Raw genomic sequence first — 14,011 nt, 5'->3', positions numbered from 1 at the left:
AAGAAATACAAAATTACTATAAACAAAAACATTTTAATTTGATTTATAAAAAACAACACTGCAGTGTAAAACTAGATGCCCGTCAGATGACAGCGCTGCCCTACAAAATGTGTGAAAACCACATCCAAAATATATCAAATGCAACATATTCAAATCACCGCCATGGTCAAACAATCCCCAAAAACTCGACGTAGTTCGGTGACACCCTGGCTACCAAGCAGGAAACTGGCTCCCCCTGGTAAACCACTTCCTCTTTAATGGAGCTGCCCAGAGGCCAGCGACACCCTCAGTACCACCCTTACTGCAGCCCGTCTCATGACAAAAAGCCAAACGATGGCGCACATCACTCCTGTACTGGCCTCCCTTCACTGGCTCCCAGTGACACTTAGAATCCAATTTAAGATTTTATTAATCATTTTTAAATGTTTGTCTTCGATGGCCCCGCCTTATAAAACTGAGCTTCTGTGGCCCTATGCCCCATCAAGAGCCTTAAGGTCTGCAGATCAATTCCTGCTGGCAGTGCCTAAAAACAGGCTCAAAAGTAGAGATAGAGCTTTCTCTGTGGCATCTCCCAGACTGTGGAACAGCCTTCCGCTCTCTGTTAGATCCTCACACTACTTGGAGCAGTTTAAGTCCGACTTGAAAACCCATTACTTCTCCCAGGCATTTAAAACTTGGCTAAACGGGGTTTCTCAGCTATTTTACTATGTTTTACTGATTGTTTTTATAGTATTTTTTAACCAAAGATAGTTTTGTTTTTATTATTTTGCATATTTTGAAATTTGATTTTAATTTGATCTTAATTTAATCTTTATTTGATTTTAATTCTTTGAAACACTTTGTTCAACAGGGGTTGTGTTAAATGTTGCTATACAAATAACGATTGAATTGAATTGAACTGAACTTGCTACTTAAAGCTCAGTTACATAACTTTTACAAGCTCATGTACTTCAGGTAAACAAAGTGCTGGTCAGACAATCCAAAATGGCCGATGTTGAAGGAAGATGAGAGGCATTGTCAGTATTATAAAAGTTTCGATGAAGTTTGAGATGAATAAAAAAGTTGAGCTATGTGATGTCATAGATCCTTATAAGCTATCCAAGAAAGAAATATCCATCACGTCAGTTCTCCAAATCCTGAAACTATCTGCTGCTTCAGACGAGCTTCTCCACAACCAATCAGATGGAAAATCGTGGAAGACCATAACTTCTCGGTGTGATGGTGGTAATAACAGTTATGAATAAGCCCCGTCATGACAGATGCTGCGTTGTTTCTGCTCCTGCAAGTTTGCATTTAGCTGTTTTTATGGCTTTTTATTACCTCGACTGTGTCAAGCGATTGATTCTTCTTATGGGAGTCAAATCAATCCTAACGATTACTAGAACATCCTGATCAATGAAGCAAAAACGTTAGTTCGAGTTGAAACTTGCTCACCTGTCATGTTGTTGTCGGCTTCCAGCTCACCAGCTGCAATCTTGATAAGTCAAACAAAACAGTAAACATGTTTCTTTTTTTTATTTTTGCACCATTTGGTTGAATTTACCGACTAAGTAGATAACGTGAAGGACCCTAACCCCCCTGAAATCGGTATTTACAAAACTACAGTGACTGAGAAGTACAAGACACATTTACGCTTAAAAGAAATGCAACAGATTTCATGACTTATTTCATCATATTGTTTTACTGCACATCGGACAAAGCAGGAACCCTAATCCTAACTGCATTACCTTGGTTTCTGTGTCATCATTCATTTTCAGATGTTTAAGAAGTGTTATGGTCTGAAGACTCACATCAACCTGCGCATATTTGCTGTTTGATGAGCTGAACTGTTCCCATCATCACTGCGTAACAGACCGAGTGAACAGCACTGCTGCAACATAATGTTGCGTCTTGTTCCGCAAAAATAGGAAACAAATTTGCAAAGCAAACACATGCTCAAGAGCAGAGACAAATCTACGCGAGTCGAAACACAAACACAGATCTGGGAACAAATAATGTAAAATGAAGGTCCAGAATACTGCAAGTGATGCGTTAATGGCCTCATTTTGTCATTCAGACTAATAATATGTAATTCAGCAACACGTGGGGGATCAGTGGTTCCATAAAGTTTTTGATATCAGAACAATGTTTTGCACTTATTGCGAAATTGTTACGACCCCCATGGCGTCTAGGGGTAAAACGGGGATGGTAATACAAAATGAAATGGGAACTATGGTAAAAGTTCAAAACAAAGATTTTATTTACAAGGTAATTTCAAAAGAAAACAATCCGGGTTTAACTCAAGTATTTCTGTGGAAGGTGATAAAACAATGTCTAAGAAGCTAAACAGGGAATGTCCAACCAAAAACACCGTATGCACTGAATAAGTTCAACTTAAGGACAAAACATAAAAGAAAACAAAACTCAAACCTAAAAATCTACAGCCAAACAGAAAAAAACCAAAACAAAAGGTTTCTGTAATTCCACAGAGAAACAATGAAATGATCTGTAAGTCTACAGCCAAACATCAAAAGGGCTCGTAACTCTACAGCAAGTCCTTTTCTCTGATTCCAGAGGCAAATCAATGGTGGAAAACTGTGTCACAGTCAGACACAGCTGCCCTGAATGATGGTGCCAATTGTCCTTAAGTAGCGGAGTTGCACAGGTTGTAGCCAATGGATGAAACTCCAGGAAGTTAGTCCGCCAATCTGGAGGCCCAATGCTAAAAGCAGAGTCCAGGAAGGGCGGCCAATCATTGAAGTGTGCTGGAAGCATGCCATTTGCATATCAGCCCACAGTGCAGCAGGCTATGGCCGTAACAGAAGTCAACTTCAGCCAGTTTACGCCTTTTTATTCTTTGTGAGGACGGTCTCTGGAACTTTCTGATCAAACACGTTGCATAATACACTTCATGTCCTCTGCCACTGATCTCCTGCAGGTTTGTACAAGTTCTTAGTATTTTATGGATTTATTCCCTAAAATGCGGATTTGTTTTGAAATTTGCATGAAATAGAAATTAGTTTTTTTCTTCTTTCTAAATTTATTAATGTGTTCTTTGATATGTAAATGTGTTTTGTCCTTCTCGGCCAACAAGTGTCCAAAGCAAACTTTGATTTGCTTTGACTCAACTCAACTGAACTTTTGATCCCAACTCATTTATCTTGTCATCTTAAACTAAACTCTTTGGTTGATGTAACCTCAACCAGTAAACGTGATAAATTTCCCAGTTATCAAGACCATCTTCTGCCCAAACGCTGCAGTGAGTCAGGCTAAAAACACTTCATGTCACGCGGAAATAATGAGGCCACTGAGATATTCAATTCAATTCAATTCAATTCAGCTTTATTTGTATAGCGCCACTTCACAACAATGTTGTCACAGGACACTTTACATACACGAATCAACATACACATCATTTTGAGCCAATTATACATATCCTATAATAGAAATGAACTGATTGCATCGAATCATGACTTCGATCCAATCCCCCATCCTGAGCATGCATTCGGCGACAGTGGGAAGGAAAAAACTCCCCTTTAACAGGCATAACCCGGCTCAGGGAGGGCAGCCATCTACCTCGAGTGGTTGGGGTGGAGAGGACAGGAAAGACAGATCAACATGTACAACTGCACTATAAGAGCAATGAGCATAACCTGGATAGTTGGGTCCTGTACATGCAGACTCCAACTCAGGAGATGCTCATATCTTCACTATAAGAATCATGGAAAAAGAAGGTTTTCAGCTCGATCTTAAAGGTGTGGAGGGAGTCTGCCTCCCGAACCCACGGTGAGAGCTGGTTCCAAAAGAGAGGAGTCTGAAAGCTAAAGGCCCTTCCTCCCATAGTACTCTTTGAGACTCTGGGAACCACCAGTAAACCTGCAGTCTGAGAGCGAAGTGCTCTATTTGGAATATATGGAACTATAAGATCTTTTATGTACAATGGAGCTTGGTCATGGAGAGCTTTATATGTGAGGAGAAGAATTTTAAGATATCATGTGACTATAAGTGATGTTTTATCACTGAGGTTGCTGATGAACTCAGATATTTACTGTTTAAGATTTTTACATCCTGTCAGATTCAAGAAAAAGGAACAAATAAAAACTGGGCAAACTTATTAAAGTGACAGGAACTGTCTGTAGAAATTATTTTTACAGATGATTTTTAGCATTACGAATGCACCATTGGAACCACTGAAGCGATATCCAACACCTGAACATCCAGACAGGACTGCAGGCAGAGACACCGCATTATAAGCAGAATAAAGTGCTATAGACAAAGCGCAGTAAATAAAGGGTTTGATTGCTGATGTTTTGTCTTATTAGAAGAGATTCTACATTCTCACCTGGCTCACTGGTGGTCGCCTGATGGAGAGCGTCTGGCTTTTCTCACCATTAACGACACCTTGGTGCCCAACATGGCTCTGCCCCAGTTCACCGGCAGCACCTACCCCCGAGGCACGCAGTACCCATATCCCATGGTAAGACTGGGGAATATGTCCTGTCCAGTAGCAGTGCTATTATTAAGTGTTTAGCTGCATTTAGGTCACATTCACATCAGTCTTTTTGATTAGAATCCGAGTGTGTTTGGAAAGTCCACTTCGTTTGGGGTTAATGTGAATGCACAAGACAAATTCTAATTTGGATTATCTAAGCATATAAGCGGACTTGGTTTGCCTACAAATGCAGGTCTCAGTCTGTTACAAGTGGACCAAGTACAAGCAGTGGACTACAAAACAAAGTGCATTGTAGGTTCAGAGTACAATATTTACCCGCAGTGCGAGTAAGCACAACCAAAACTTTCGCATGTGGGATAATAAACTGCTCTAGATTGTAGAAATGGCTCGCTGTGAAAATGTGGAAGAATTTGGTCAAAGTTCTGATTGAAATCTGATCAACTACACCACAGGTGTCGAACTGCAGTCCTCGAGGGCCGGTATCCTGAAGGTTTTTGTTGTCTCCACGCTCCAACACACCTGACCAAAACTTAAAAACAGGTTGACAAGAAGCTGCTGGATGCATTTTATTCGGATGAGCTGCGTTGGTAGAGGGAAAGAACAAAAACCTGCTGGATACCGGCCCTTGAGGACTGCAGTTCAACACCCCTGAACTATACCATCACAATCAGATGCACCTCTATGTATTTTTGCCTCTGGTGGTGAGTGAAACACGTTTTTCAAAAGGTCTGATTTGTTTGAGAAGTGCAGTGTGAATGCAACGGTTCAGAATATTGTCCCTCCAACTGAACTGAGTCTGCAATCGGAGCGAGTCTTGGCGGACTATCCTGATGTGAATCCACCCTTAAATTCAGCTTTTGCCTGTTTTGTTTTGGGTTTTTTTTCCAAATGAAATACATTTTCTGGGCTTTTCTTGTCGAAATCGTTGAGGAAAAGAAGAAGCAACCGCAGTTCAGCTCAGATGGTTTCTTCATTCATTTATTCGTTATCCTGACCATTTAGTCCAATTAAGGGTCGCGGGGGAGCTGGAGCCTATCCCATCAGTCTTTGAGCAAGAGGCAGGGTACACCCTGGACAGCTAGCCAGTCCATCGCAGGGCCACACAGAAACAAACAACCACTCACGCTCACAGTCATTCCTAGGGACAATTTAGAGTAACCAATCAACCTAACATTAATGTCTTTGGACGATGGGAAGCCGGAGTGCCCGGAGAGAACCCACACATACACAGGGACAACATGCAAACTCCACACAGAAAGGCCACTGACCAAACACCACCTTTTAAATAAATTAAATTCCAGGATGGTTTCATTCCTTAAAAAATATATGTGTGCAGACTTTCTTTTCTTCAAATAACAACTTTAATATCTTAAATGTGTTATATGGTCCATGGTTAGAAAACAAACACCTTCGAAGCGGCATATATTTGGGCATAAAGTTACTGCCAACTTTTAAACTTGTCTCGGCCTGTAAATATTGCATTCAGTGGATTGTTCAGAAAGTTATTCCTTTCTATCCCAAACTTTATGATCAGGCTGTGGTTGCTTTACTTCATCAACAACTCCTCATTATTACAGATTTCACTCAGCAGAACCAGACAATAATTCTCTCTGTCTGATGTTTTATGACCCGACTATGAAAGCCAACTTTTAACTGACATCCTTTAGTTCTTCTTTCCAACCAGGAGTAATTTTAATCTCTCTTATTTGCCATAAAATGTCCCAGTTTTGGCTCTGTCATTGCTAACCTGAACTTGTGAATTCAGTTCAAATGTAGGATATAATACCTCTAATAACCGAACCGGAGGAGTTGACTGACTCTGAGGTCTGAACTTGGTTTGCTGGCTTCCTATGTGTGAAAGAACTGACTTCAACAGCCTGCTGGGAGTTTGAAAAGCTCTGATTTAGGACTTAAATCCATTCAGGATCTTCTTGTTTGTTATGAAGCAGTCAGATCCCTCAGGTCATCAGTGCCAGGTCTACTTTTTATTCCCAGAGTCAGAACTAAACATGGAGACAGCGTTCAGCTTTTCTCCCAGAAAACCTTCTGAAACTCTCAGCTGCTTTAAATCAGGATTAAAATCTCAACTATCTGCTGCCTTTTCTTAAAACTACTGATTATTCCTCACACACTTTATTTTTTGTAGTTAATCTTTTTTCATGTTTGCTTTTTTCCTTTTAAAACTTGTTTTAATGTACTTTTTAATGCTTCCTGGCTGTAATGCTTTTAATGTTTTATGTTGGGTTTTGTGGTTTTAGACGCAGCTTGTTTTAGAAGGGTGGGTTTTGATGTCCATTTACTCTGCGTGTGTGTGTGTGCAAGAGAGCATGTTTGGGTATGTGTGTGCTTTGATTTGTTTTTGTGATAACCTTTGGAGTGTGGCTGCTTGTGCTTTTGAGATGCAAACACTGTTTGTTATTATTATGTGAAGCACTTTGTGCTCCAAATCTGCATGAAATGTGTTTTTATAAAAATAACTTTGGTTTGATTTGATTCATGTAAGGCGCTCTGACCATCTTGTACATGAAGTGTGTCGTACAAATAAGCCTGCTTTTGTAGCGTAAGCTCTGTACCTATTTATTCCATACTCCCATCTAGTGCTAATGTCCTTTAAGGTGTTTCTGAGTACTACCCTTCATCGGAAAAAGGTGTGGAGTGAAGTTAAATGGGTCATTCTCAACCCTAAAACCTGAGGCGATAACACACTCTGTCACATCAAAGCCCAGAAAGCAGCTGGTCCTGATGGTGTCCTGGGACTGGTTGTCAGAGACTGTGCCAGGGAGTTGGCTGGAGTTTTCTGACCTGTTCAACATCCATAATAGGACCACTACCCAAGCAGACTGCAATAACAAGCCTCAATGCTTGTAGGCCAGCCTGTTGTTATGAAGTACCTGGAAAGGTTAATGCTGGAATACATCAAGTCTGCTTTTCCAAACACTCTGGACCCCCACCAGTATGCATAGACCAGACAGATCAACAGATGATGCCATCTCTGCTGCCCTCCGCAGTGTGCTGCTACATCTGGAAAAACAGAAACATGATGTCAGATTGCTATTGGTGGACAATAGTTCTGCTATCAACGCCATCTTACCAAGCAGACTGTTCTACAAGGTGATGGATCTTCAACATAATAATGTCTGTCTTTGGACACAGAACTTTTTAACCAATCTGCCACAGTCTGTAGCGGTGCTTCCGTTACAGCTTCTTGCTAAATAAAAGCAATATTTCTAAAACTACAATTGCAATTTGCAGGAGTTTCCACTGAATGGCGTGCAATGTGTAAGCTGTAGTTCTTTGCTGCTTTTGCCTGGTAACCATGTAGCATTGTTACAGGGCAGGGGTACCCAAGTCCAGTCCTCAAGATCTGCTGTTCAGCAACTTTTAGATGCAACCCATATCCAATTTTCATCTCTTCAGATGCCTGGTAACAAGTTATTATTTTGATTCAGGTGTGTTGGATAAAGGGTTGCATCTAAAAGCTGCAGGATGGTACTTTGGTACCCCTATTTCAGGGTATTTCTAAGCTCTTCTGCCTCATTTGCCTTTCTAATTCATTGTTAAACTCTTCATTTTGATCCATTCATCAATGCCACATTTACCTAAAATGAACTGGTCACGTGACCCGCTATGTCACGTCTGCAGGGTAAATCAAATCAAATCAAATCAAACTTTATTTGTATCGCACTTTTCGTGCTTAAAAACAATACAAAGTGCTTTACATTATAAAACAATTTACATTAAAATAGATAAAACACTAACACACATACACATCCCCTTTCACCCACCCACAACCACCCTTACCCATGCCCTATTAGCCCTATAACAGTTAAAAGAAGATGAATGGCCAGATGCATTTGTACCAGATGTGCACCAGATAAATGCCATTAGACTTTTGCAATATACTTCTATATCAAAACATCTGAAAAACCCCCTCATGGGAGTGTAAAAACTTTTTAGCAATACTTAAAAGGTTTTTCGAAATGTATGTTTCACTACCAGTTTTTTATTATGACATTTAGGTTTTGCAGTTCGATGGTCTGATGGAAAAGCAGCTTCTGAATATGGAACCCCCAACATTCCACCTCCTTGTCTCTGAGTACATGAGCCCCACAAGGCTGCATCCTGAGCATAGACCATAAATGAAAGATGGACGGACCCTCCGGCAGTGAAAAGTGAAGCCTATGCGGAAGTGTATAAATCTGCAGTTACCCCCTTCATCCACTAGGGGTTGCAAAACAGAGCAAATCCCCATAGACTCTCATGTTAAAAAGGCCAACTTCACAGCAGAAATAAACATGTTTACAGCCTGGTTCAAAAATCCATTTTCGGTTTAATAGGTCAGGTTTACCTCCATGAAATCTGTGGGGGGAGTGAATTTTATCTCGAAATTCATCATATTTAGGGACCTGTCCTTTTGATTGACAGGTACCAATCTCCCGCTTCAAGTAAGAAGAACGAAGAAAAACCAAAGTTTTTAAACAGTTAACAACGTGACTTAGCTTTAGCCCGCTTACCTCCGTTAGCTGGTTAGCTTGCGTTATCTCTTATCTTATCCGGGTTAGTTCGGTTAGCTCTTAGCTACAGGCAGCTCAGAGTTCGCTCGATGTCAATCATCCATCCTGACGCTCACAACCCCCCTCTCAGCTCCACCTCTTTGCCCACATTTGTATTTTCCGGATGAGACGACATGCATGCCCCTGCCAAGATGGCAATGGTAGGAACCGCCCACCGAGCTTCAGTTCAGCTCTTCAAAAACCTATGGGTGACATCATGGACTCCATCCATCTTTTTTATATACAGTCTATGATCCTGAGCCATTTCCTGTCCTGCCTGTACCCACATGACTACTTCCTGGCCCACAACCCCAACGTCATCAGTAAATATACAGATGACATGACAGTGGTGTGATGGATCAGTGCAGGGAACGAGACAGTTAATGGGGAAGAGGGTCAGAGGCTTGTAGACTGGTGGGCAGTAAAAAACCTGCCCTTTATCATAAAAAAATACCAAAAAAAAAACCCCCAAAACAGATAATCATAGATTTCAGAAGGAAAAAAGATGATAATCAGCCTCTTGAAATAAATGGGGTAAAGGTAGAGAGAGTAGCGACCTTCTCGTTCCTGGGCAAATTCAGTTCAGAGAATTTAACATGGACCCTTAACACAAACAGCGGCTACACTCACTGAAAACCACCAGGAAGATAAATCTACCACAACACCAGCTACCATCCTTTTACCACTGCTCCACAGAGAGTCATAACTCACGACATCCTCATGTGGTACTACAGCAGCTCAGCAGCCGACAACAAGACTCTGCAAAGAAAATAACACACACACAGCTTCCTGCTTTTGATGACATTTTCACCTCCTGCTGCCTTTAAAAGGTTAAACACATATTACAGGACTCATCTCATCCTGCTTACCGCCCATTTGAACCCCTGCCCTCAAGCAGACGTTGCCGTGTAGCCAGAGGAAAAACCACCAGACCACTGAAAAGCTTTTATCTGAAAGAAAAAACCACAAAGACTTCATGCAGATGAAGTTTTTCTGCTATCCTACTGGACAATAAGTGCAATGCTTTATGTGAAACTACAGTGCAACTTGTTTTATGTTTACACTGTGGGTGATATATGTGTATGAGTGAGGATGTGTGAATGTGAACATTATGCATATTTAAACCTTTTAGTTTTTATTCTTGTTTTAATTTTTAAGGGCTCCATTTTTTACAGTGTATTAAATTTTGTTATATTTTATGACATAAAGGATCAGAATCTGAACCTATATATATATATATATATATATATATATATATATATATATATATATATATATATATATATATATATATATATATATGTATATGTATGTATGTATGTATGTGTGTGTGCATGTATGTATGTATGTATATGTATGTGTATATATATATATGTATGTATATATATATATATATATATATATATATATATATATATATATATATATATATATATATATATATATATATATATATATATATATAATATATAGACTATATAGAATATTGAAATATGAATTTACTCCTTTGTAAATTAAACAAGTATTAATTGTAAAAAAGCATATTTGCCATTTGTCATTTACTCTAATGATTAAGTCTATTAGTGCATAGAATTTATACAGTAGTATTGACAAATACTACTGTATAAATCTGTTTCCGTCAAACAAACTGATGATTTCCCGACATATTTCTAACTCTCCTGAAATTGTATCTCTTCAGGCCGGTCAGACAAACCCTACAGTCAAGCTGTCGGTGGTCAACCTGTTTGGTGCGACACACATTCAGGAGCTGCAGCCTCCAGATCAGCTCAGACTCAGGTGACGACATGTTCGCGCTGCATGGGAACAGAAAAGACTCCCAATCCCTCATCTGACTCTGCTGTCTGATGATCTGCAGGGAATTCTACATCACCATGGTGAAGTGGATCAGCAACACACATCTCGCTGTGCGGTGGCTCAACCGACCCCAGAACGCCTCGCTGCTAACAGTATGCGACACCACTATAGGAGTCTGTCTTAAGGTGGGTGCTGTTAGTTTAAAAACTTCAGATGTAAAAAGATGGTAAAAACATGTAAATCACAAGTTAAAACCATAAAACAATACTATATGGATTCATTGGACAACAATTTGATGCTTGCTGATGTCACAAATCCTAGTATTGGAAGTTGCTGAAGTGGGCGGGGCCACATTGCTCAGCAGTGGGCCCTAAACAGAGGCGCCTCCAAACACTTTTACTTACATGTATGACACTTAGAGGACTTGTAGAACATTCCAGGACCCATAAAATAATCTCTGGAAGACTTTGGCTGAAACGTACAGGAAACTGAGAATATACATGTCCATGGTGGGAAGACCAGTTTTGACATTACATCATGGATCAAAAGTCCTTATAAGTCACTCATATTTTATCCAATCGCCACCAAACTTCCACTGCTTAATCAGGGTCCTGCCTTTAACACATCAATATAACGTTATATTGTCAATGCTGTAGCCCCGCCCACTGAGAACAGAGTGTGTCAGCTGGGTGGCCACCAGGGTCCTCCATTGTAGCACATGAGTAGAGTTTATATGTAGACATTAAAACAGGGTATGACGTAAACCTTACTCCTATTTAGTCTCAAACTAAACACCTATCAATATCAACATTTTATTAATCAATTTGCAATATGACAGACAAATGTAAACAATTCCACATGTTCTCTCTTAAGAATATCTTACAGGTGATTACTGTGTCCATCCCAGATAGCAGAAGAAGTTTGGCCCAAGTATGGCCCATGTCTACAGCTTTATTTGACCCATATTTGGCCTTGACGTTTAATATTTACTCCATGTGAGTTTAGCTGCTATAACTTGCAATAATCTGTGTCCAGAACAGTTCTGGCTCACACAACACTTTGCATAACCCACATCCAGGCCGACAACTGACATGTGGACCACATAACAACTGCCAGTACTGCCATTCTTGTATTCGACCATTTTCACCAGAGTTTCTTTTGTTCAGTCACTTCACACGGATCCGTGAATCATCAAAGGAGATGAAAAACTCCAAACTCAAATAATAAACCAGTGTTGTGCTTACATATGTGTCATTCGACTGTCTTTAGCAGCACCTCACAAAGAAACGCAGAAATGTATTTATATGAATGGGGCAGTGCATGTTGGTAAACAGGCAAAAACGGCTGGAATTTTACCGGATTTAGCAAAATGCTCATTTTCATCCATAGTCCCATGACAGAAAATAACGCAATACACATGATGCTGCCAATAATACAAGAAAGTATTTGAATGTAACATCTATCTATCTAATCTATCTATCTATCATCTATCTATAGATATAGATATAGATACATATATCTATATCATATATATATATATATATATATATATATATATATATATATATATATATATATATATATATATATAGAGAGAGAGAGAGAGAGAGAGAGAGAGAGAGAGAGAGATAGGTTTATATATATGTGTGTGTACATTTATACTGATTATGTATATATATATATATATATATATATATACATATATGTGTGTGTGTGTCTATCTCTCTCTCTTTCCCCCTCTCTCTCTCTCTCTCTCTCTCTCTCTCTCTCTCTCTCTCTCTCTCTCTCTCTATATATATATATATATATATATATATATATATATATATATATATATATATATACATATATATATATATATATAATATATAAAGTTTTAAAAAAAAAAAAATATTTTTATGCTTTTAAACCTAAGACATAAGAAAAAGCCAGAATCTGAATTTTCTCTTTTTGCTCTCTAATCCAGAGACACGAGGCGTCTTCGGAGACATGGATTTCCAGACAGGTAAGTCGGATGGATGCGTCTCACTTTTTTACATTTACCAGCTGTAAGGCTGTAATGTTAAGCCACATTAAAACCCTGCGGATGTCCTATTTTGTGAAACCATGGCTATTTCATTAAAGTGACCAGTTTCAGCTTTACATGCTGCTGGAAAGACAACAACAGTCTCTTGTATCAGTGGTGGTGACATAAATAAAGGAAAGGGATGGGATAGGACACGCGGGAGTCTAGATGAGCAGCGGTAGCAGGTGTGTGGAGTACTGGAGCATCATGAAGAGGTGGAGATGCAGGAAGAAGTTAATAAACATTCGATTTAAAGAAGAGGGATCAGACTGATTGGTTCAAACAAAAGCAGGTGTGAAGCTCATTGGACCAGAGCGGGGACGCTGGTTTAAGAGCGAAGTGAGTTTGACAGCGTGGGAAAACAGAAGTGACTCTCTGGGATAAGAGCAAGTGAGATGAAACGAATCTTTCTTATGCCGAAAGCTTCACTCAAACATTGTTCACGCAAGATTCTGTCTGCTCAAATCCAAGCAAATTCAGAGAGAAAAAGCAGAAAAAGCCTGCAAAGAAACCCACAAGAGAAAGAGCTAACGTGTCGCTAATAAAGCCACTTTCTAAAGATGATTTAATGTGACGGTTTTATTCTACTTTATGTGCATCCGAGGAGTAGAATCAGCATTCTAATGAAAGCTGAGGCTTTGCACTTTAATGCAAAATCCATTCTGTTTGGCGTCAGATTGAGGTGAGAAGGTCAGGACTGCTGAAGTTCCTCCGCTTCGGCTGAAAACATTCATGTAGAAAGTGTGTCACCTCTGAGGCGTTTGTCCCCACAGAGACAGGAGCCGCTGTTCTCCGAGGACAGGAGCAGGTTTTTCCTCACTCTGCCCGTCAAACAGGGAGGTCAGGGAGATTTCCACCACATCGCCATGCTCACCAAGAAGGTGACCTGCTTATTTCCTGTTTCTTTGTCTGATTTGTGTCTTTTTTCTCATCTAATAAGTCTTTTAGCCACGGCAGGATTTATTTCTCCTAGGAAAGTGGAGTAATTTTGTCATTGCGAGCACTGAGCGGTGAATTTAATCCCATCCAACGTGACGCTGCTATTACCTGCAGCTTTTCAAAGATTTCACAGCTTCCACTGTAATATAAATTAAATCTCGTCAGGGAAAAAGCAGCCCCGTTCTGTCACCCTGTTCTGCTGCTGCA

At 39.8% G+C, this 14,011-nt stretch overlaps 1 protein-coding gene across 1 annotated transcript in view; it reads left to right on the top strand.

Moving 5' to 3' along the window:
• LOC306774097 (inactive dipeptidyl peptidase 10-like) overlaps positions 1-14,011 on the top strand; it is a gene marked incomplete at both ends in the record, with an annotated part of 129,441 nt that overhangs the window by 75,978 nt on the left and 39,452 nt on the right. The window contains 5 exons of the mRNA XM_079264080.1: positions 4,302-4,456; positions 10,685-10,782; positions 10,862-10,985; positions 12,767-12,805; positions 13,639-13,746. Coding sequence (XP_079120206.1) covers positions 4,302-4,456; positions 10,685-10,782; positions 10,862-10,985; positions 12,767-12,805; positions 13,639-13,746 — 524 coding nt within the window. The remainder of the gene's footprint in view (positions 1-4,301; positions 4,457-10,684; positions 10,783-10,861; positions 10,986-12,766; positions 12,806-13,638; positions 13,747-14,011) is intronic.

This window comes from Telmatherina bonti (genome assembly GCF_933228915.1).
Source record: "Telmatherina bonti genome assembly, chromosome: 24".
In the NCBI taxonomy this organism is placed as follows: Eukaryota; Metazoa; Chordata; class Actinopteri; order Atheriniformes; family Telmatherinidae; genus Telmatherina; species Telmatherina bonti.
Note: the sequence above shows the minus strand (reverse complement) of the source record. Positions and strands in the feature narration are given on the sequence as shown.